The sequence below is a fragment of the Gymnoscopelus microlampas genome (assembly GCF_963454915.1).
Source record: "Gymnoscopelus microlampas genome assembly, chromosome: 3".
NCBI lineage: Eukaryota > Metazoa > Chordata > Actinopteri > Myctophiformes > Myctophidae > Gymnoscopelus > Gymnoscopelus microlampas.
The window spans coordinates 49,294,582-49,320,251 of record NC_139940.1 but is presented as its reverse complement, the minus strand read 5'-3'; the positions used below and the strand labels follow the sequence as shown (position 1 = coordinate 49,320,251).

The window sequence follows — 25,670 nt, the reverse complement described above, 5'->3', positions numbered from 1 at the left end:
CTCTCTCTCTCTCTCTGATGAATGAGTGCAGCTGTGGGGAGAGGAGAGTCTCTTTAATATGTCACGAGAGAGGGAAGTAGCTTTAATATGTCACCAGAGAGGACAGTAGCTTTAATATGTCACCAGAGAGGACAGTAGCTTTAATATGTCACCAGAGAGGCCTGTGGAGGCTTGGGTGGAGCAGGGTGGGGAGGGATGTGAGGGATGGCGGGGTGGAGACCATCAGCCATACACAGACTGATGACCATGGAAGACATAGGAACAGGCCTTTGGCTAATAGGAGACTTCTCCATTGTCTTGGCCCTGGTTGTGTGGGTGCGTGTGTGGCATACAGTGCTCTGTTATCCCTGTGGTTTCTGAGCAGAGGTATTAACTCTCTCAGTGCCACACAACGAGATATCCCGAGTTTTTTCTGAATGCCCTCAGTGCCAAGAACGAAAAATCCTGAGTAAAAAAAAAAAAAATGCTGGTAGAGTATGAACATATTTTTTTTATTTCATTGGCACTGAGAGAGTTAAGAACATTGATTCACTGATTGTTGCAAGAAATGCATTTTTAAAAAATTATTTATTTCGGGGACATGAGGTTCAACTCGTGGAGCTCTTAGCAAGACATCAAGATGGCAGAGAGAGTAATCTTAGTAATGTAGGTGATGGACAGTCAATGAGTTATATGCACTGTATAGTCAACCTTCTTTGATTAGTCTCAGTGTGTTTGTTGTAGTTCATGTGTGTCAGTATGTACTGGTGACTCTGCACCGGTGTCACTAAAATAAATTCCTGTGAAATTACAGTAACACAGTAAACTCCTGAGAGTCAAATTAACTCTGAAAGTTACCACTGTATAGCTGCATAACTTTATCTCCAAGAGAAATCCCAAAGAAGTACCAAGCTATAATCTAGCAAACCAGCCAGCTGGTATCTGTTAAATTCGTATCAAACCAATGCTGCCACCAGAGCTGGTGGCAAATCCCTTCCTCTCGTCTTCCTCCAGAGTTCACAAAGCACTGCATGCTGATAGTGAGTGTGTCTTTTTCCTTTGAGATAAGTGCATGAGAAGAAGACCCGATCAGTTCCAGTGTGTGATTGAATGTGTTTGTTCCTAGCAGATCCTTGCTACAGATGCAGTGTCATAGTGAAAGACTGTGACAGAAGTGTGAGTGTCTGGCTGTCAGGGAGGCATCATGGGGGGAAAATATATGAAAACATCCTTTATGGGACGATTTAGCCAAGCAGAATGAAGCTGTCCCTCTGGTATGCTCTTAATCTGTCAATAACAAACTTAACACATTGACTGCCAAGATATTAAACATAGTTTTCTATCCCCATGCCAGCGCAATTACCTTAAATCAACGATCGTTGAAACGCCGTGGAAGATACATTGTTTAAAAAAAAAGACACGAAAAAAAGTTCCTGTGGGTAGGCGGAGGGATCTGTGAATCCACAGGGACAATAACGTTCCAACCGCGATCCGCCATTTTGGGGCTTTGGTCCGCTGAAAACGGGTGGTTTTCAATGCAAAAATAAGAAACTGAGTTACAGCTGTTTTTCTGAAAATCCCATCGTTGGGCCGGATGGCTTCCTGTTTTTTTGGAAGGACGTCACATCCGACTACTTCTTCTCTGAGTGACGATCGATCATTCTAAAGCTGTGTTAGGTCGCCCCTTATGGCATCAATGCGATCTTGGCCATCAAGTGATGCATTTGAAAGAATGCATCAATGCAATCTTGGCAATCAATGTGTTAACTGAGAGTGGAAACTAAAATAAATTGTGTCATTGTTCACAAATTAATATGACTGCAAAAGTGTCACATCAGATACTTTCCAAACGCGCACGTAAAAGGTATGAAAGCATCTGATGAGGCACATTTTGCAGCCATCTTCATTTGTGAACAACGATGCAATCTAACAAATAGTAAAATGCTGTGTCCTTGATACATAATGACCCATAGCAGCGTATTTCCCAGCTCAGGTGCACAGCATCTCGGGGTCTGCGACCTCACCTGCACACTTGGTCCTGCTAACGAGCGGTGGTCCGGGCGGTCCCGTGCCCCCCTCCCCGGGCCGGGTCAGCAGCACGCTGATGTGGTACTCCGTGTCCGGGTCCAGGTGCCAGAGCTTGTAGGTGACCATGTTGACGGCGTGAACCTCCGACCACGGGGACTGGCTGGCGCGGTACTCGATCTCCTTTCTGATAATGGGGCCGTCTCCCAGGATGGAGTTGGTGTTGAGCTGGATGATCAGGTAGGTGGAGCCGGCGCGCAGCAGCTGGGGTGGAGCTATGGGAGACGGGGGCACTGGGAAAGAGGAAACATGAAAGTCAAGGTTTTAATTTCACCATGTTGATACACAACTGGTACACAGCAAAAATCACATACGGATCAAGAGTTTGATTGATTGATTGATTGATTGATTGATTGATTGATTGATTCATATGCATGCATATGCATGATGACCATAATTGTACATATCTGTTGACAGAAAAAAACGCAAAAAAGACAGAGAGCTTATTTCCAATGTCCTTTGAGTGCAAATAGTGCCATGTGTTTTTTGGGGAGGAGAGACATACAAAAAAATGTAATCCATAATGAGTACATTCATACCATTTCAACGTTCTAGACAAGTCAAATAGAAAAGAAAGCATCGGTACGGTAAAAGGAACTTGTTACAACTTACTTAGCTCAGGGCAGTGTTGGGCAGTAGCGAGCTACAAGTAGCGACGCTACATAGCTTAACTACATTTCCCAGTAGCGTCACGGTAGCGTCGCTCCTTTTGAACCAAATAGCGTTTTCTGTAGTGTAGCTATTTTTAGACCCAAGTAGTGATGTAACGTCCATCATCGCTACACGCTACTCTCACTGGAGAAAAGTTGACTGCTAAATAGTTTTGTGAAGAAAAAAGAAATCCACGGAGGTGATTGGTTGGTTTAGATATGACGACTCACGATTGGGTAGGGAACATTACGGGTAGGCCAATCAGAGTCAGGATAGGGCGGGTCATGCATGCCAAACCAGGAAGGAAATCAAAACAGACCACATGAGAGCAGTCCACGATGCGCAGTGGGATCCATAATAACGTGTCTGCAATACTTTTCAGCTGTGTGTGGTACTTTTAGATGGATCATACAGTAACAGAAAGATCTATCCACCGTCCCAGCCATGGCTGTTGAAAGCAGCCACAGAGCATGGATCACAGACGATATATCAGGGGTCGGCAATAGGCGGCCCGCGGGCCGAAATTGGCCCCCCAGAAATAATATCTGGCCCGTGAGATAATTTTGAGAATTTAATTTTTTTGAAAAAATATATATATATTTTTTTAGAAAAATATTTTTTGATTTTTTTTGGGGGGGAGGGATTTTATTTTTATACAGTATCAGACCGATAGTCTCACATATAGGCCGCTATTATATCTATTATATCCAAATACAGAAACTAACCCCACCTAAATAATGACTATTACTCCATGTTGAGAGTGGGTACATCCACACATGTCCGTAAGCTAGCGTGCAACGGTACGCTGGCTACGCGACGGTAGCCCCGTCCACTCCCATGTTAAAAAAAAAACGGAACGGTACTTCCGGTTTTAAACTTAACATGGGAGTGGATGGGACTTCCGGCGTCCGTACGGTAACTTGACGGAGATATGTGGATGCACCCAGAGAATGACAGCGGGGTATAACGTGGGCGGCGCTCGCTCAATGACATGAAAAAAAAAATCGTGAAACCAGGTAAGATGAACACATACCGATCTGTCCACTCTCTAAACACTCTGTTTTCACTGTCAACTTTCCTCTTCAAACTTTTCGATAGCGCCATTGTTGTTGTTTGTATCTCGCTCACTAGCAGCAGCTGAAATGTTTTCTGCAATCAAGCGACAGACTGAACAAATAACAGCGAGCGCCCCCCTATGTATTTTTTATTTAGTTAGTAAATGGCGCATTGTAATTATAACTAATGTAGCGCTCGTTTCAAGAGACTCTGAAATCAAGCACTCCATGATCAAATGGATTCATCTTTTATCTTGGTCTGATTTTAATTTGGTTTAATTATGTTAATGTTCACATTGTTGGTGCCATCAGTCACATATTAGTAAAGATACAGTATGAATGATTTACTGAAAAGTGTTATAAAAAAAGTATTAAAAATTAATGTTAAAATAATTATAAATACTTATTTCATAGAACCTGAACCCACTTTTGAAATCATGCACTCATAAACACGATGCATTTTAAAGGATTTATAACATTTTATAGCTAGATTAGAGGAAAATGGAGAAGAAAAAAAAAATCACCAGAAAAATCGCCTGTGCTGATATTTAAACCGGAAAAAATGTTGATTTATATTGGTCAAACAGAACCGAATTAGACCCAAATTAGACCCGAATTAGACCGAGTTAGACCCCAATTAGACCCGAAAAATTTTGCGCGTTCGTGGGGAGGCCCGGCCCGCGATGGAATGTCTGGGAGTGATATTGGCCCTAGGCTTATCTCAATTGCCTACCCCTGCGATATATTATAACTCTATGATCACAGACGGAGCCAGCTAGTTTTGTTAGCCATTAGAAGCAGTGTTGCCAAATTGTGCGAAAGAAACAAGCAACCAGGTCTATAAAAATAACCCCCAAATAAAATAAGCTGATGAAAAGCTTTACATAACAATTGTCAACTGTTCCCAAACAGCACACAAGTCAATGCCCTTTTTTTGTCAACAGATAACTAATAGATAGCTGCTATTTTTCACTTTAGGCAGAAAATGAATAACATTATGGGGTGGGGAAAAGAAAAGGCAAACTAAAATAAATACATACAGTAGGCTACATAAGAGGGAAAAGATCATCTAGAGCAGTGGTTCTCAAACTTTTTCATGTCAAGGACCCCCAAAATGATATGTATTTGGCCGCAGACCCCCATCTAAAAATATTTTGTTCCAGGGACCCCCAGAAGCAAAGATTTGAGTTACAAATGTTCGCTTTAAAAAATATATATTCAAAGATTTGCACACATTTTCAAGATTTTTCAAAAATAGCAGATCTACAAGCTCATAGCGCGGCACTCGGTGCCGCGCTATGAGCTTGTATATCTGCTATTTTTGAATAGCCAAAGTATAAAAGGTCATAATTATTCATATGCTATATTTACACATTTTTCTGGGTACCCCCTGGAACACCCTCAAGTACCCCTGGGGGTCCCCGGACCCCACTTTGAGAACCAATGATCTAGAGCAGTGGTTCTCAACCTGTGGGTCGGTATCCCCAGGGGGGTCCCCACATGATTTTTTGGGGGGTCCCCAGATGACAGTGAAGTGACCATTTATGGACTTTTAAGGCCTTTTTAATACAAAAAAGAGAAAAAAAAGTAGACCATTACAATCAACAAACTATACTATAAAAACTGTGTCAGATATTGGCCAAATAGTCAAATAATATAAGAAAGAGGCAAACATTTTGAAAATAGCAGATCTACAAGCTCACAACGCTTCGCATTGTGAGCTTGTAGATCTGCTATTTTCACAATTTGTATCTGTGGAATCAAGTCAAACTAAATAATGCCTCAACTCCTACATTCCAAGTGCTTGTCAGGGTGGGGGGTCCCCAGTTCAAATATGATTATTTTGGGGGGTCCCCAGTTCAAATATGATTATTTTGAGGGGTCCCCAGTTCAAATTTGATTATTTTGAGGGGTCCCCAGTTCAAATATGATTATTTTGAGGGGTCCCCAGTTCAAATTTGATTATTTTGGGGAGTCAATGCCTGAAAACGTTGAGAACAACTGATCTAGAGCAGTGTTGATAATTCATATCTTTTATATACATTTATTTGGATTTAAATACAGTCTAAATTGATCAATTGATTTTACTTACAAAATGAGGAATATATAGGAATATTATTTGAAAATGTCAGTTTTGTTTGACATCACACATTATACATTATAATAAACAATCAAACTGGGCAGTTTTTTGCCTGCCTATTTGTTTGGTGGAAAGTTGTTCTTGATCATGAAGTTGATAAAAAAAAGTAATTAAAAAAAGTAGTGTCGATGTAGCTAGCTACATTTGCCATGTAGCTTGTAGTGTAGCTTACTACATTTCTCTGACGATAGCTTCCGTTGTAGTTGAGCTACATTTAATCGAGAGTAACTAGTAGTGTAGCTTGCTATATTTTCCAAGTAGCTTGCCCATCACTGGCTCAGGGTACTGCTGTTCTGTACACAGAGGCAAACATGAGATATTATTAATGTAACTAATGAATGTGATATTAATGTAACTAATTAATGTGATATTAATGTAACTAATCAGCTCTGAGGGAACACAGTTCCTGCCGTCATAAAAGCCCCTGGAGACCCTGTGTGTTCCCTGTGACTGCAAAATGCCAGCAGGTCAACAGTTCACATAACTGACTGCTCACATCTATTAAAAAGCCATTAACAGCAGCACATACATCTCACAAAAGGAAGTGTAGGAAAAAAACAACAGGCATATGGCGCTAGTGCGAGAAGTTTACGAAGAACAGCACTGGTTAACCCGATCCATATGCACCGCATACGCACATCTGACGCTCCCAAGGGCTTCAAACAGGAAGCCACTGTGATGAAAGAAGGGCCCCTGCGTTGCTGTGAGGATTCATTTCAGAACCCACCAGCAGAATGTCAGTTAGCAGGAGACTGAAGCCACTGAACAATGACACAGACAGGAGACACAGGAGAAAACCAGGACAAAGAGCCAGAAGAAGATCAGACTTAGATCTGTGGCCGTGACCAATCCCTCATTCCTGTAGATACACTGACGTCTATTATGGCTGTCTGCTCTGAAAGCCTTCCACATTACCAGCACCTCATCATCTCATGTCTGTCTTTCACTTTACCTCCTCCCATTGACCTGCAGTTAATTTGCAGGCTCCTCCCATTGACCTGCAGTTAATCTGCAGGCTCCTCCCATTACCCCTGCAGTACATTTGCAGGCTCCTCCCATTGCCCCTGCAAGCTGAAAGTCCAAGCTGAGATGTGGGGGAAGTCACTCCACCAGTTACTCACTCATTCCACTCCAACAGAGAACTGTGTTCCCTCAGAGCTGAACAGTGAGAACAGATTCTCACTCTCATGTCGTACTATAGTGACGGGTTGGGAAAACATCTGACCATGCGTCACCCTTTTGACATGATGGGATCCTATGTGCCAACAACCCACATAATTCCTGCGGGTCACGCTCAAGAAATGAGGAGTGCATGCAAGCTTTTTCAGTGGCATTTGAGCACAAGTGTGTGCCCGCAATGTATGAGAAATTAAGGCAACAGTTACTTAAGGGCTAGGCCATGTAGAATTGATTGCCTGCCTTAACTAGAACGGAGTGCTGTGCTCCTCCTCAGAGCACAGATTACCGCCAATCTCCGCCAGGCCGGGTCGTCCACCCAGGGCAAGCAAACTTTGGAAGTCAGTCATAGCCAAAAAATATAAACTTTTCTAAGAATGTTAACCAATCTTCTTAAAGAAGAATCTGAAAATGTCAATGACAGGAGATAAACCACAAAGTTTATATTATTAATATGTTGAACACTATTATTCTAGATTCTCATTTGTTATCTATAATTTGTATTAAAATAAAAGTTATTTATTGAGAAACAAATGTTTTTCTTTACAAATCAAGAGTCAATAGCCTAATAATTAAAATTAAATAAAAATCGAATATTGAATCGAATCGTGAGCTTAAAATCGAAAGTCGAATTGAATCGTGGATTAGGCGTATCGTGACACCCCTAGAGTTGATGCATCAGCTAAAACAACATTTAATACAAGTCAGAAGCAGACTAGAGCCCAGTATGTCGCCCCAGAGTGAGCCGTTAAGTGATCAAGTGGCTGTGCAGAGCGATGTGAATTTTACCTCTTGAGTTGCATACAGATATGAAGAGAATAGTCCTTGTCAATCTTTGACAGGTTACATATCGAGCTCGTCACTCGTTTGATGCAACTGGTGTGAGAATGCGATGTCCACTCTCACATTTCAGATCCCAATAGTTCAAAGAAATATGCCTGCTGAATATTTTTGTTTGTCTTTATCGAGTCATCTGTGCTGATTTAATGGACAATGATCAATGTATTGCATAGCCTTCTCTTACTATACTTCTGTATACATAAGTTTCATGAAACCAAGAAACCCAACTGTTTAATTAATTATGTCTCTCAGATTTATATTTCACGAGGTACAGTAGTAAATCCCTCAGAATAAATAAATAAATAGCCTTCAAAATGTGCTTCGGGTCGAAAAGATGTCAAAATACCGTATGGGAAGATATGTTATTCATGTGGAGTGAGAGTTGAGTCTGACTGAGGAGCAACCGTATTCAAAATGAGTGGATCCAGCTAATTAAAAGGATGATTAGCCATTCATTAGTGGGGCAGTAGGGGAGAGATTTATGAAGGTTTTGTTAAGGATTCTGCTTTGCATTCTGTAAAACAGATTACGGAGCAGCAGATGGCTGAGCGGAGACATATTTTATAGAAAATGCCTCTAGTTTATACAAGCGGATCCCACGCCACACATCATTTCTATATTTCCTGCAACCAAAGGGAAGAAAACAAGGGCCAAATACATACCATAAATACTGTATGTGTTCACTGAGAGAGTGGCGAGGCTCTCTGTACGTCTGAGCTCCTTGTGAGGGATTTCATGGCCTTCTATCAAAGTGTTAACTGTCTGCTGCTGTACTGAGGGTTTAGCAACATCCTGGCAGAAGACTGCTCTGTCACAATATGTATCACTAGACTACCTAATCCATGCTGCCACATCTATCCATGGGATTAAGTTGGTGCCTCAGCTCTCTCTCTCTCTCTCTCTCTCTCTCTCTCTCTCTCTCTCTCTCTCTCTCTCTCTCTCTCTCTCTCTCTCTCTCTCTCTCTCTCTCTCTCTCTCTCTCTCTCTCTCTCTCTCTCTCTCTCTCTCTCTCTCTCTCTCTCTCTCTCTCTCTCTCTCTCTCTCTCTCTCTCTCTCTCTCTCTCTCTCGTAATCCTTTTGAAGAAGTAATGTTCTGAAGGACCTCAGAGGTTGAGGACAATGGCATTCTTCTTCCTTATTTCTCTTCCTCGTCCTCAGAGCTCCGCTATACATTCCTGTCCGTGTCATGGCAGAGCTGTCACAGCACCGTCACTCCGTAGGGTTTAGAGTGAGTGGAGCAATGGGACAGGACTCATCATGGTGATATGAAGGAAGGATGTGGGAGTCAAGCCAGTCAAGCTCTTCCAACAAGACAGCAGCCAGTGTGACAAACTCCAACTTAGCAGAACAAGTATTGCATGGAGCTGTTGGTGGCGGCCACACATGGATCCCTCTCATACATCTGGTGGAGAGCGCTTGAAGAGTTTAGAGAGAACACTGAGTCACCTCTTTTGTTCTTTTCTGTACAACAGTGTGCAGCACACTGAAGAACATGCTCTGAACCATGGTCTACATTTCACACCAAACTGTTGGGACTGTGTTTGTCTTGATGTGTTTCATTCCAAATTCCACATTAAATGATGCTCCACCAAGACTAAGGGGAATAGAAAACCTGTTATCAAACAGAATCTCATTTGTTGCTGTGAGAGACAGAGACAGGAGATTGACATGATGGAAAACAGACCATAAGACAATAAAATGATAAATGGAAAGACGGAGAGAGGAAGCTACGACACGGGAGGAAGATGAGGAAAGAGAGAGAGAGAGAGAGAGAGAGAGAGAGAGAGAGAGAGAGAGAGAGAGAGAGAATGAGAGTCAGAGAGAGACTGTGTTTGGCTCATGTTAGAGATTTTTTTTCTTTTTGTTTTTATCAGTTTTCTAACCTTTGACGATGAGCTCAGCAAAGTTGGAGACCCCGGAGCCCCTGGAGGACTGGGTGACACAGCGGTAGAGGTCCTGATCCGCCCGCTGCACGCCGTCCAGCTGGAAGGACGCCACAAAGCGCCGGTGACTCAGGTGCTTGCCCGACCCTGTCGATGCTACGTCCCCACTGTGACGCTGGAGAGAGAGGACAAGACGGGTCAGAGAAACCAGGATACACGCACGCACGCACGCACGCACGCACACGCACACAGATCAGTAACTAACTGTGGGACCAATCTATTTCCTGGAGCAGAGCAAAGCCAACACGCTAATGTCACAACATAATGCATTTCAATTATCACTATGTGCACCACTTCTTATGACGTGACTGATTAAAAAAGATGACTGTCCAAGCACGTGCCATTTAATTAGAAAATCAGGACCATCACTCCCCATTTAATCAAGCATGATTACAATCAGGCATACTTTAACACAAACAAATTACATCTCGTTAAGGTTGTAGTGATTATGAGGGGGGGGGGGTGCATGACATGAGTGTCATTGCTTACTGGAGCTCATCAACAATGTATCATTGGGCGCTCAGGTGGCACAGCGGTAAAGTACCTGCCCACCACCGCAGCATCTAGGGGTTCAAATCCACTGTGATGCATCATGCTTGGTCGAGCATCTATATGAACACAATTGGCCATGTTCGGAGGGAAACTGGGCAGGAGTGTTGATATTTGTTGCTGCTCATACTCCCGGGGAATATTGAAATGTACAAATAATACTCCAGATTATAAACTAAACAAAAACAAAAAAACAACAACGTATCAGTCCACTTAATTGTATGCGGCTACAGAATAAGCTGAAAGGTTCTCTACAAACGTCTCTACAATAAATTATGTTACCAAAATGTAACTAAAGGGCCTCATGACTTGGAATTGTGAGCCAGATGGTCTCTAACGTGTTACAGTTTAGTCGGTTTAAGCCTAGCAGACATAGACAAACGTGGGTTTGGTGCTTTTGGTACAGAGCAAAAAAAGGAAATGAAACAGAGAAAATGTCTCTGACACCTCAGAGCAGAGTATATCTCCAGGAGAAAGTAGGGATGAAGCAGAGAGAGAGAGAGAGAGAGAGAGAGAGAGAGAGAGGGGGGCAGGAAAAGAGTGGGAGGCTCAAGGCAATGCAGTATGGATTCATATTGCACATTGTTTTACACCATTACAAGCAGTAGCATCCTTCACGTCTACAGTCTCAACAGCAGACCTTGAACCTAGAGCATTTGTCTTGTGTTCACGTCATTATTTTTGTGTGTGAAATGAGCTGGCAATGCATTCCTTTCTCTGGTGGTCTCTGTGTCTTACGCTAGCCTATCTCTGTTGATCTTAATTTACTGTTTTAGTGTGAAGCAGACAATCACACGGCTGCACAAAAACACACCAACCCTCATTCATCTCCAGAGCTTGGCCTCCGATGCGTCTCACATAGACTGTCTCCGTTTCTACCAGTTTCCAATTGCAAAATAAAACAGATGGTAGGAATCAAGGGTAAATTAAATAAGCATGGAGAGTGTGAGGTGTTATGCTAACAATCTGGATCCAGCTAATTGGCGAGGAAACGACAAAACGATCAGTTAACTTGGCAGGAGTCCGTGTGCCGAGATTGAACTGCAGCTGCCACTGCGGACACAAACACAAAAAAGATCACAACAAACAACGGCAGCCGAGGCAGGTTGATCAGCAAGAGCGTTCCTGACAGTCTCTCAAATGTGGGACACAGGCAGAGGACAGATAGCAACATGGACAGAGATGAGAGGCAAGTCACGGCACAGGCAGGCCTTGTTTTATAAGACACCTGCATGGCTATGACAGCTAATTACCAGAGGCATCTGTCCTCGTCACTGTGCCGTGACCAAACCAACGGTTTCACATCAACCTCCCTCTGAAGCCAACATTCCTGAGCGTTTCAAGGGAGGGTGTTATAAGGTACGCCATCCATTATGTGAATCACACATCATCCTGGTTTCAAACAATACAGTAAACCGGCCCCAGGGCCTATAGCGTAATTATCAAGTAATGTAGGTGGTCAGAGTCCATGTGAGGCTTGAACGTGCAGCTACTCTGTAATTGCAGCACCAGAAAGAAACCTGAAAAGAAGACCCTGAACTTCAATCTTTCATCAGGGCTGTGAGGAAATAAACTATGTCAGACTACAGAGCACCGTTTCCACCAGGGAGAGAGACACCATAGAGAGACCTTCCTGAGGTATATATCATTCCAGATGAAAAGAGATGCATCTAAAACAGGGCCAGTGAAGAGAGAGAGAGAGAGAAGAGCTCTGTGATCTAATAATCAATGCAGCGTTTCAAAGGCACTGGGGCTGAAGAGGCTCCCAGGCCTCTGTGGCCTTCAGTGCTTTTAGCTTTAAAACACTGCCTGGAATGCTTTATTTAAACACCTTCTGGGACACCTTTAAGTGCAAAGACAGAGAATGTTCATTTAAGAAAACCACCTTGTGCTGTAAACACACACGTGGTTTTGTACAGAAAGAAATGCTCTCAATGTAGGGCTGAAAAGTAATTGGGCCTTTACTTACAGTTCATTATTCAATGCACCTAAAACCTTAAACCCATTTGGCAGAAGTGTTATTTTGTCTGAAAAATACCATAATCTGCTTTAAAGGTGCTGCATTTATTGTTAAGTACTTCGTAGCAGTTTAAGTGCTAAACAGCTCTATTTTCTCATAGCAATGATTGCTATGGAGTGTTTGTTCAATAAAAGGGACTCCACATTTCTACAGCTCTTCAGTGAACTGAAATTACAATCAGGAGAGAGAACCCATACAAGATACAGGATAAACAAGTGAAATTCAAAGTGATGAAACAATTCAATGAGCAGACAAACGGGAACACAAGATAAATGATCTTTGTGGGTGGAAAATTGGAGGAAATTTGTAACACAGATAAAAAAGGTATTTTCCGTTTACTTAAGAAGAGAGAGATTGAATACACACTCTATAGCAGTGATTACTATCAGAATATTGAGCTGTAACTTTAGAACAATAGACGTTTTGCTAATTTCTAAACAAGAAATATCAATTACAGCATATTTAATTGCATGTGATTCATTAGTTTGTCTTTGTTTAGTTTTTTCGTTTGCTTGTTTTTGTATTGGATACAGTACACTACAAAGAAATGAACACATAGGATTTGACAGTGTATAGTTGTATAGTAGACAGTTTACTGTATGAGCTCATGTTTGCACCACTGACCTCCAGCAGGAACTTGTCAGCCTCAGCAGCACGGCCAGCAGCCACACACTGGAAGGTGGCATTCTGCCCTGAGTTGACCTCTTCATCTCCCAGCCTGGAGAAGTGAGGAGCCTTATCTACAGAGAGAGAGAGAGAGAGAGAGAGAGAGAGAGAGAGAGAGAGAGAGAGAGAGAGAGAGAGAGAGAGAGAGAGAGAAATAAAAGGACACATTACTCAGCCATTCACAGAGTCAGACAACGAGACAAACAGTGATTTTACCTTAAGAAATATCAACATAAATTCCATGTGGCAGAGAGCAGATTGCAGCATTAGTGGATGAGCTATTGAATTGATCTTTTAATTGTCCAATTATTTTCCATTACTATCATGAATGTCATTAAGTAACATTGTTCAACAGAACTCTAATGGATTCATAACTTAATTAAATGCATAACAGCTCATGACTTTTTTATAAATTGATCCTCATATTCATTGAAATAATTACATAATAAATAAATGAACCACAGCACAGTCTAAACAAAGTCAAGGGTCACATCTCAGTAAATTAAAAAAAAAAAAAGTTTAAATGTCTCAGCATGACAACTGTGGATGGAAATAAATCATATATTTCTGGTCCACATTAGTTCCCAGATATTATGAAATGTATGTAGGGTCTAGATGGGTAACTCTACATGCACAGTGACATGTATGGTGTGGTCATTGAGTAACTCTACAACACTTGAAATAATACTTGTTGACATGAAGGTATTAATGTATGTGTATATTGATAAAGCAATAAACAAAAGGGATAGTATTCACTTTGATTTAAAGTGAGTTAGTCATCATTTTCATCAGATACAGTATTACTGTAAACACACTGGTCTCACTTTAGCAAACAAAGTTAATAATAATAATAATAATAATAATAATAATAATAATAATAATAATAATAATAATACATGTTCATTTTCATCTCCATTATTCATTTGTTTGCTATGTTTGAGAGCAAAATTATTCATATTCATTAAATATAAGATTTTAGTCTTTAACATCTACAAGAAAATACTTTTGCACACCTACAGAGGTGACAGGTGTGTAGAAGACCAAGGGGCAATTAAAGTGGTAGAAAACAATTACTTTAATTGGGAAAACAAAGTTAGGTCCTTCATCGTCAGATGTCATATGTCATAAACTCTGTTTTTTCAATTTAAGTACGTACATATATATATGATTCATGTGAAGATAGTGTGATGTGTGCGTGCGTGCGTGCGTGTGTGGTGTACATGTGTACGCCACAGGTGTCCATGTTTCCTTCCAGTGACTCCCTCCCCCTTGAAGGTTAATTCATAATTCATGCCTAACTACAAGGCAGCACAAACAAACAGGGAAATGAGTGTGAACCAGACCCTACAGTTGGCAACATCTGCAGTGTTACACAGCTAAATGTGTCACATCTTATCCCCGGGACTCTTTAGGCTGATAAATATTTCATTCCACTGAGACGCCGGTTTCAGAGTTAAAAGACTTACCGACTCGGCAGAGGAGAACAGCAATGTCAAACGTACTGTGTGGTTTCAGCCCCGATCCAGAGGGAGGCGGAGAAATGTACATGTTTCTCTTTCTGTCCGCTGTTTTTGTAATCTCTTTCTTTCCTTTGAATTCCCCCCCCCCCCCCCATCTCCCCTGCACGCGCCCGCTGCCTGCCAAGCGATGCAGGGCTGGCCGTGTGCCACGCATCAGACATCGTGCCCAGGTCTTGATGAGAGTCTTAATTATTTAATGGTCACAGTGGGAGGATGTGGAAGATGCCATCTGCCCGTGTCTGGGAGAGATGGGGGGGGGGCTAGCTGGGTGGTCTGCACATAGAGGAGAGAAAATGATCCCTGCCGGCGTTACTCTAACCACATCGCCGGTGGTATCCTCTTGTTATGCAACGCCAAGAAAGGCTCCACTCATCCAAAAACCATCCAAAACCCTCTCCTGACAACAACAGGGGGAATATGCAAATATTAATAAGGTGATGCGCTAACTCCCTGTGTGGAGGACAGTGGGAACAATACCCTTCAAGCTTACAGTACTGTATGTCAGTTATATGAGTCACTTCAAAGCAGAGCAACAGTGTTAACTGCTTCTAAGAGTTGTGAGCTCTTAGAGCTCCTTGTGGGGGGCAGCATACTGAGCTCCAGTCCTTGAAGTATACACCAACAACACAGTGAAAGCGGAAAATGTTCTCTTCAACAGAAACCCTGCCACGACTCGCCTCAGAGATCAAGCTTTTTCATGAAGCCACAAAGCTTCACACTCTACGATGGCAAAACAACCCTAAGCTAAAGATGGGTACAAAATCTAAACAAGCTAGCTCAGAGACTGCCAGCAGAGCTCAAGAATATGACAGTGATTTCTTAAAAGTCTTTTCCCTAAAACATTTTTCTTCAGAGAATTTCGTACCTCTATCACCTGCTCTTCACTCTCATGAAGAAAAGCACCACTGGCTCACTGATACTGGACCCAGCACAGTAAAACCCTCAGCATTCACTGAACTCCGAGAATGTAAACATTGGGGCGTTAAATGCACACTGAGGACTGTATACAGTGAGTAAGCATGTGTCTGCTCTCCAGCATCAAATGTCACAGATTTCCAATAAAGAGCCCTGTTGCTGTGAGACACCTCAGGGCAACCTGCAGACATGAAGGTCAATCAGCCATTACTTTCTTCCTCGTTGGCCCAACTCTTCTAGGCCTGTACAGCCTCTTGTAATAGTTCCTTGTGCTTGGTGTGTGAAGTGACACTTACAGCAGGGGTAGTTGAGCAGCATGATGTCGTCTATGGCCATGTAGCCTCGCCGCTCCCTGGAAACAGCCGCCTCGATCAGGACCTGTGAGAGTGGGAATGATTGTCTTATCAAAATGATCAATAATTAATAATAATAAAAAAGGATTATTATTATTAGAACAATTTCTTCTATTCTATCGCTATTTTTATTTACTATCTCTTCCTTGCTTAGTTCACAATTGTTCAAATGACAAACAGTGATCCTATTTCTTTTTTCAGCTGTATACCTTCATCATTGTCTGTAGATAATAAACTAAGCCAAGCTAAATATGAATAACTAGAGTTTCGGGGGGCTATGCCCCCCTCAACCCCAGCCGCGCACGGGGCCCAGCGTGGCCGCGTGTATATTGGGGATGGAGGCGAGTGTTAGGCGTGCAACAGGCGGGGGGGGGAGGTAGCAGTGTGTGCTGTGGAGGCTGTTGCTAACTTGCTATGAGGCAGAGAGGGAGGTAAAGAGTAGACAGCGTGGCGACGTGCACAGGGGAGCGGATAGTGTGGCTGTAAGTACAGGAAGAAGTAGAGGCAGCGTGTGTAGACATTGTAGTGACCTGAATGGAGCGTGGTGGTGGAGAAGAGACGCAGCAATGCAGAACTGTTGTTGCGCGTTGGCGACGTGTTGGTGAGCGTTGGCGGCGTAGAAGCATGTGTGTGTGTGAGTGTGTGTGCTGTGTGTGTGTGGAGAAGGGACGTTGTGCCGACTGTATGCAGTGGCGTGGTGGTGAGGAAGAGGGGGTGGAGGGAGGGGTGTTGGTGTTGCCAGGTGAGCGTGTTGTAAGCGCGGCGGGCGCGAGTTTCAGCGAGGTGTAAGTGAGGCATGTAGGGAGAGAATGTAATAGTTATGCTGGGGGTCCGCGGTCAGCCCGCTGGTGGCCGGACCCCTGTAAGTGTAGGGGCGCGTGGGGACCCCCGTAGAAGAGGGCGGGGCCCTTGGGATGGGTGTTGTTTGTTTGATGTAGGTGGTTGTTTCTTTCTGGCGCTGGCTGTGCAAACCTGGCAACCCAGCGCATGCTGGCGGTGGCGTTACACCAGAAATGGTTCCTGGAGAAAATGGTGACCAAAAAAACATTTTGGAAAAAAAGGAAAAAACCCCGCACCGGCTGCCTGCTGTTGTGGTGATTAGGTCGTGCGCACGGTAAACGGTACGAAGCTGCCTCCCCTTCCGTTTTGTCCGACATTTGGTGAGTAGAATTAATTATGTTGCGCGGTGGAAAAGGTGTAGTGAGCAATGAGATGTCCCCTACGCGACGCGTAAATTCAGCGCGGCCGCCGTGGCGAGTCAGTTGGCGACATGTGGTCTGGCGGTGCGTTGTTTAGTCGATAACAGAGCTGTGGGGTGTCCTCACCGAGGGTGCGGAAGTCGGTCGCCATTTATATAGTTAGATATATAGAGTCAAGAAAAACACAAGCCGAAGGACGCCATCACATTTGACCTCACGGCGCTTCAAACTGAGGCAAACACTAAACTGCAATATTCAAATGGAACCGCTGAGAGGCAGAACAGATTCTACACACTTCTCCCCTTTCAGTGACAGAAACATTAATTACAAAATCTCCACACCATTGAACAGCTACTGACCCGAAAGAGGGAGGAAAAAACAAAAAGTTTGCCGGGTAGACATGAGAGGAATGTAGGTGGAGGTAGAGGAACAGAGAGATGGATAATGTCTTGTCTCGATCCCCTGGCGGCCGTGAGAAAATAATGACTTTATCAGGAGGGCCGATGTGTTTCTGAGTCATGGACCCACATTCAGCATTCTGGACGCAGGCTGCTGTGGAGCCATAACAGTGGATAATACAGCCAGCACAGGGGTCATGGGACTCCACACACTCCATATTGTCCTGTTGTGGAACAATAAGGTGGAGAACCCATGGCCTCCCGCCAAACCTAATCAATATCAAATCACCGGCCGCAGTAATGGTGAGACTGTTATGAGACACCGGGGTGATGTTTGTTTTCCCAGCACCGAGGACGGCCTTCCGTTTGATTGAAGGGCAGCTTTGAATTATTGTTTCTCATAATCTTCTGACCTAAAGGTGGATAACAGCTATAGTCTATCATGGAGCTTTGATGTTGTTTTCTCTAATGCTAACACACAGGCAACTGAACTTAAATCCGTCTGACATTCTTAACACGTGCAAACATGGTCATAGGTGATGTGCCGTAGCTCAAGGGCATTGAGGTCATACAGATTGGGGGGCTTATAGTCTTTACTGAGTCATAAATCAAGATGTGTTCCAATACCTTGTGGCCAATTTGTTTTTCCTCACCGTGCGGCGATGATACACAGATTATCTCCCCCAGACCAGAATGTGCCGGGGTTTACACAACAAATCACACGAGCACAACAACATCTTCTGGGACCTCTGCCCCAAATTCCAGCCGTCCACCGTCAGCAGAACATAGATAGTCATCCTCCAGAGACCTGGGAGGGAGAGCTCTCATTACAGCAACAATTGCCGTGACGACAGCCCCAAGCCATACATGACCTTAGGGTATATGCCACACACACACGCACACGCACACGCAGACACACACACACACACACACACACACACACACACACACACACACACACACACACACACACACACACACACACACACACACACACACACACACACACACACAGGACGTGAAGAGAATGGGGTCAGCTACAAAAAAGACAATCAAGCATGTAGGGTAGAAGAAGGGGGTCTGGTATGGGGTGGGGTGAATGGAGAGGTGAAAAGTACAACAGGAGCTGAGTGACCAGGCTCTTGTCTATTGCTCTGGGTACCACAGATAATCTGCCGTTTCTTTTCCTGGACGACTCTGGAACCTGAGCCTATAGAGGCACAGCAGTGTTTCAGGAGGAGGATTACATTAACATTTGCTGTTTTCATCTTTTTGTGCTTTTCTAAGCCTCCTTTATGACTTTCCTAAACCCTGTGCAGCATCCTCCCCATTAATTTCTCTCTTTCTCCCTCTTTCTCCTCTCTCTCTCTTCTTGTGTCTCCACCTAATTTCAAAAGTATCACCCTGTCCCTGATTAAAACACATGCAACAGTGGTTACTGCCACGTCATTAGTTTAATTCAAAGCACAGGTAGTGGGCTGGACTCTGGAAAGATAGAGACGACTCAACAATACCTTGGAAGTCTAATTGAAGGAGCAATTATTCTCTGCCAAGCTAAAACACTCAATGAGGGATTGATTGCAGACTAATCTTTAAATTGTTTTAGCCATTAGGACAGCAGGTTATTAAGAAGGAGACTTTTGGAGCATTTGTTTTAATAAACAATCTTCCTCCTCAGACTTTTATTGAAAGCCACTTTCCTCGTGGAACATTCCATATGCCAATAATTTATTCTAATGACTGGTTAGTCACTTTCAGAAGAAGAGAACGCATTGGACAGAAAACAAATATCTGGTAGCCAGTGATTTACAGTGCAAATGAAACGGCCATTACAAGAGCCTTTTCAATTACTGGATAATGTTAAGACTATTAGAAGGGCGTGCTATGTATACAAATCCAGAGACAATTTATTTGTCCCTGTAAACGATGATTCTCAATTTCCCCAACACCTGTACATTATTGTCACGGGTAACATAAATTCTGGTCAGGTGGATGTTATAAAACGATAACAAACATTTTGGTCACAGGGACATTAATAAACGGCAATGCCCGCGTCCTCCCTGTTAAGACACATGAAGGTGTCACGGGATAGTTCCTCAAACAGCCACAGATAAAAGTTCACATATCAGTGTGTGAGCGGTTGGGAGGGCACGGCAGGACGCTCACGTCATTCTCATCGTAAAACCCCTTCCTCATAGCCAGAGGCTTCAGGTGTCACAGTGGGGCATGCTGGGAAAAATAACATGGATTACAGACAATGCTAAAGAAAACTAACTATCCTGATGCATATTCTTATTTGATCTATCACTCTCTCCATAAGTTGCTGCTTTTCTCAAAGAAAGGGAGAACAAAAAAAATGTATGAAAGACAGACGGAGTCAAAAGCAATGGAAATCATCCCACTGAGAAGATAGTAACACTGCAGCCAAGACTTGTGGAAGCGAGGGCTCGGTTGGATACTTGCCTCAACAGGGGCTGAGATGACGGTTTCAACTGGACCTAGCTCATGGCTACAGACTGTCTGACTGTGTTATAAAAATAGTTGACAGGCTCATTTTTCCGCATTCTTCCTTCAAAAGAGGTGTCAGCAAGGTGAGAAGGAGAGGATATGGGAGCTAAGTGATAAGGTTTGGGAAAGCAGAGGGCGGTAAACATGGTACAAAGGTGAGGTAGACGGAAAGATGCAAGTGGCCTTTGAGACACTGCTGGAAAGAAAACAATGGAGGAGGATCTAGAAGAGCTCAGATAACATCTTTAATATTTGATAACAAGGTCCCACCGCTATCACAGACAGCAGAGAGAGAGAGAAATGCCACAGATCTCCAATATCTAGATATCAAGGTGATCTCTAGTCTATTAAATGTTTCCTACAGCTCCAACCCCGCCCTCCTCTGTGTTTGAACTCAAATGTTAAAACCTGCTGACAGGAAGTGGTTGAGCTGTAAACTCTTGCTTATCACACACATCACTGCTGATACATAAACTAATCTAACCACAGAATGACACAAGTTTCTATACCAATAAAAATGTAAATGTGAGCACACAGAGGGCAATATTTGAATTCTGAGCTTTGACGATTATTATAAAATGTCTCATACTGATTTGTAAAAACCTAAACACTGAGGATGCGTTCTGCTAAACTGCCTACACGTTACCACACTCTCTTTGCTTGTCATAATTTCCATATCTACCCATTATCACGTAACCTGTTGCACATCCTTCCCAGCTCGGTCCCTCTGTCTAGCCAATCAGTACAGGTGCTTTTCTCCAAACTCTCATGCAACTCCTCATACACCTTTCCCTTAGCATTTACCACCTCTCTCTGCGCCTTACCCTGCATCTCCTTGTACTCCTGTCTACTTTCTTCATCTCTCTGACTATCCCATTTCCTCTTCTCCAACCTCTTCCTCCGAATGCTTTCCTGTACTCCCTCATTCCACCCAAAGGTCTCCTTTTCTTGCTTCCTCTGTGCCGAAGTCACCCCAAGTATTTTCTCAGCTGTCTCCTTTACCACTTCAGCAGTAGTTGCCCAGTCATCCAGAAATGTTTCACTGCCACCCAGTGCCTGTCTCATCTCCTCCCTGAACTCCAACACAACATTCTTCCTTTGTGTGTATTCTTACATTAGAATTGGCTGTGTTGATGTATTTTTACACCCATGAACAAGAAGCAGAGGTCTAACATGACCTGCAAGTCTTAAGAATGAAAGATGGCAAGATTTAAAATATGATCAATATGAAAATGTGTGTATTGTCTTGGGACAATGGGTATAAATGTGTGTTCTCATCTGCACCTGGGCTTCAAAGAGATCTGCTGGTCTATCATTTAAAAATCCAAACAGATTGCACATTATGCTCGCTGCAGGGCCGACACGAAACCAAAGCCCTTTAATATTTAATCTCTCTCTCTCTCTCTCTCTCTCTCTCTCTCTCTCTCTCTCTCTCTCTCTCTCTCTCTCTCTCTCTCTCTCTCTCTCTCTCTCTCTCATATCTCCACCTCCCTCTCCACCTACTCTTTGTCTGACTGTCTTCTTCACAGTCCTCCCTCTTCATCTGCTCATCATACCCTCCTTCTCCTGAGTGAAGCTTCTGGTTGGCAGCATCAGCACCATGTGACTCACCTATGGACCTAGCTCTGGTCCAGAGTGTTAGCAAGTTCCCTCTAAAGCTCTGTTAGGAGCGAAACTTCCACTACCATGCGAGGTCTCCAACTGTAGTAAAAATAAAAGAAACTATTTCGCTACTCACCGAAACAAAGGCTGTTTTGTGCTGTTGAAGGACTATTCTCCGTGGTGGGAAACGTCTCAGTCAGGACCCCACCTTCTAATAAATATACTAGGTCCGCCAGACGGAAATTATTGTATTTACTCCACTGCACCCTCTACAGATCTGGACAATGGTAATTTATATTGACCAGATCTGTAAGAGGGCGCAGTGGAATACATAAAATAATTCCCGTTTAATTTTTACTACAGTTGGAGACCTCGCACGCTAGTGGAAGTTTCTGTCCATGGGAATAGTACAGCGACGTATAGAGGGCAATCACTGCTGCCCGACACAATACCAATACATATGATCGGGGGGTTACATCCGATGTAACCCGGGTTCTCTGAGTGGAGAGACTGGCTTTCCACTACATATTATTCAATATGTACGGGAACTGACCCCCTGGGGCAGTGCTCGTGGATACTCTTTAAGACACATCACTCATGGTGGCCCTGCCCTGATCTGTGATCAGTGGGGTATTTAAGCCCCACCTAGGCAGAGCCACTTCGATTAACTTTGATTGACACGAATTTCGGAGCGGCTCAAGCGTGGAGAGCCAGTCTCTCCACTCAGAGAACCCGGGTTACATCGGATGTAACCCCCCGTTCTCTATCGTGGTCGAGACTGGCTCTCCACTACATATTATTCAATATGTACGGGAACACTCTAAGACACACCGCGAGGAAATAAGCAGACCCAGCTGCCCCCGCGGCAGCTCGAAGCAGTTTAAGCCCGAAGTATCAGAGCCCAAGGCGTGCTCCAAAATTCTGCCATCCAACGAAGTATGTAATACTCGTGGCCTAGGCGCAAGACGCTACCTAGGCCCAGCTGGCCCCGCCAGACGCTAAGGCCAGTCAAAAAAAGAAGGCTCGTGGCCTAGGCGCAAGACGCTACCTAGGCCCAGCCGGCCCCGCCAGACGCTAAGGCCGGTCAAGAAGGCTCGTGGTCTAGGCGCAAGGCGCTACCTAGGCCCAGCTGGCGTCCGGCCAGTCAACTGATTAGCCACCTAGCCTGCAAGGCGCAGGGCTAGCTTCCCATGCATGACATCACTCCGAGCCCGGGCCCGTCCTGCGGGAGCCGGGGTCTCGGAGGCACGGTGAGTATGACCTGCTCTACTGCCTGGAGCCCAGCACTCGCTCCGTGAATGGGGTGCTGGCTGCCACGTTCATGCAGTAGAACCTGGTGCTGCAGCTCTCCTATTCTTTTCGCGGTCACCATCGCCAGCAAAAATGCTGTCTTGAGGGAGAGCCACTGCAGCTCTCCTGTTTCCAGTGGCTCGAATTGAGTCCCTAGGAAAAGGGATGAACGAGAGTCCCGTGGGCCTGAGACCGGAGGTCCCTGCGCACCGGGAGCTCCCACGGCTGACCTCGGAGAAGGGGTGCCATCGCCAAGAACCAGAACATCTGGGGCCAGTTGGGGGCCACCAGGATGAGGCTCACCTCCTCGACCTGAACTCTCTGAGGGAGTGGGTGTAGGAGGATAAGGCGGTCTCACGGTACCCGCTGGAAGCGTAGAAGCGCCTGGTATACCGCCCGCCGTTTCGGGAGGTTGATGTGCTGCGTCAACCGCTGTGCCTGCCGGTCCCTCTGCGGGCAAAGGCCCAGACCCAGGAGGCAACGCTGCACTGGCCGCATATTCAGGAGAGCCAGGGGCACGACGTGCCCTGTGGCTGCCATCAGCCCCATAAGGCACTGGCAATCCAAGCAGGCAGTTCCGATCTTCAGTCTGCAGCTGCGACTGGGACAGCCAGAGGTGGCGCCTCGCCACCCAAAGCGAGCCCAGGGCCCTGCCCGATGCCACCGCCTGCTCCTTCGCCAGCTTCACCAAGAGCGAAGACACCTGCTTTAACTCCTCGGTCCAGCTGGCCGACCAGACGGCGCTGGTACAGGGCCAAGATAGCACCTGTGTTAACCAGCTGGCCCTGGACTGCCAAGGCTCCGTGTACCCTGGTAAGCATGGAGTCCATAACCCTTGTGTTCTTGCTTGGGCAGCTGAGCTTCCCCAGAACCGATGTGGAGGGGGCGACCACTGCCCCTAAGGCCTGGTCCATGGGAGGAGGCGGGCCGCAGCCGATCCTCTCCCGACCCTCCACGCACGCCAGCCGTTTAGCCAGACCCGACCAACGCGAGAAGCTAAGCGGTGACTCAAACTGATGGAGTACCAGGTCCTCCACATCAGAGAGTAATGGCGTGGTGAGGTTACGCGTATGTAGCTGTATATCTAGTATCCTAATACCCTTAATCTCTATAAGGATACGAGCAGAGCCAAGTGTCTCTTTATCCTTATTTCACTTAATTATCATTTCCAATGTCAGTGGTTTGCAACGGTGACTTGTTTGTCAGTGAGTGCAGTGGGCTGCCAGGAAAACTCCTGACCTAGCGCCACACTGCCCTCTTGTGACCTGTGGGGCACAGTGCAGCCCTCCTCTAGGGAGCGCGCAGGCCCCTCCCCCCACAATGACGCCCTGCGTCAACGCGGAAGTAGGTACACGCTGCACGCTGCAAACTCTGTTTGTTTGTAATAGATTACTTGGCTCCGCCGATGGCTTCCTCGGCCGCGGCGGCAATGATAGCCGGTAGTAGATGGCCCGGAGGTCCGCCGACTGGGTCAGCCTCACTCGGGTTCCACCTCGGTACCGCGCCCAACCAACAGCTGCCCTGGTCCGCCCCCTGACTGGGTCAGGCTCGGAACCGGGCTGCAGCCGCGGCGGCTTTTTCTTTTCTTTTTTCCCCTCTGACGATGTCGGCGATCCAAGCGTTCGGCCGACAGACGGCTTCACAACTTGGTCGCTCGAGCAGAACAGCTGCCGCCCTGATCCGCCCTCTGACTGGGTCAGACTCGGAACCAGGGTGCACGCCGCGCGCCAGGAATAATATGGAATACTCTGGAATACTTTTGTTGGTGTAAATATGACAGCGAAGCGTCCCGAGAGGAGCCTCACAAGACCTGCTCTCTACCCAAAGTAAGTGGACCACGCCGCCAAACATCCGTTCTGTATTCTGACTTAAGCTGAGTCCACTAAGCGTCTGCTCTCGTGGAAATCAAAGAGTCGAAGTGGCTCTGCCTTGGTGGGGCTTAAATACCCCACTGATCACAGATCAGGGCAGGGCCACCATGAGTGATGTGTCTTAAAGAGTATCCACAAGCACTGCCCCAGGGGGTCAGTTCCCGTACATATTGAATAATATGTAGTGGAGAGCCAGTCTCGACCACGATAGAGAACTCACCATACAAAATAAAAGAAAAGAGAAGGGAGAAAGAAAGAAAGAAACGACACAGAGACATCGTTGTCCCGCTCATAGAGACACAGAGACATTGTTGTCCTGCTCATAGAGACAGAGACATCGTTGTCCTGCTCATAGAGACACAGAGACATCGTTGTCCTGCTCATAGAGACACAGAGACATTGCTGTCCTACTTATAGAGACACAGAGACATTGTTGTCCTGCTCATAGAGACAGAGAGACAGTGTTGTCCTACTCATAGAGACACAGAGACATTGCTGTCCTGCTCATAGAGACAGAGACATCGTTGTCCTGCTCATAGAGACACAGAGACATTGTTGTCCCGCTCATAGAGACACAGAGACATTGTTGTCCTGCTCATAGAGACAGAGACATCGTTGTCCTGCTCATAGAGACACAGAGACATTGTTGTCCTGCTCATAGAGACAGAGACATCTGCTCATAGAGACACAGAGACATTGCTGTCCTACTTATAGAGACACAGAGACATTGTTGTCCTTCTCATAGAGACAGAGAGACAGTGTTGTCCTACTCATGAGGGACACAGAGACATTGCTGTCCTGCTCATGAGGGACACAGCTCCACTGCTGCTGTGATTGACCACAGCATTGATCATCAGAGATTGTAATCCTTGTGTGTGGTGACAGATGTACAGAGATGATGAGAAGTGTG

At 45.0% G+C, this 25,670-nt stretch overlaps 2 protein-coding genes across 3 annotated transcripts in view; both read right to left on the bottom strand.

Annotated features, from left to right (window-relative positions):
• LOC311042431 (H-2 class II histocompatibility antigen, E-S beta chain-like) overlaps positions 1-25,670 on the bottom strand; it is a 458,449-nt gene that overhangs the window by 243,176 nt on the left and 189,603 nt on the right. The gene's annotated exons all lie outside the window — the stretch shown is intronic.
• The window catches only part of LOC311042421 (receptor-type tyrosine-protein phosphatase U-like), a 191,896-nt gene that overhangs the window by 83,293 nt on the left and 82,933 nt on the right, over positions 1-25,670 (bottom strand). For both annotated transcript variants that reach the window (XM_084053146.1, XM_084053147.1), the window contains exons 4-7: positions 15,836-15,917; positions 13,063-13,178; positions 9,810-9,984; positions 2,004-2,297 (exon numbers count right to left, since the gene is read on the bottom strand). In XM_084053146.1, the coding sequence (XP_083909272.1) occupies positions 2,004-2,297; positions 9,810-9,984; positions 13,063-13,178; positions 15,836-15,917 (667 nt within the window). The remainder of the gene's footprint in view (positions 1-2,003; positions 2,298-9,809; positions 9,985-13,062; positions 13,179-15,835; positions 15,918-25,670) is intronic.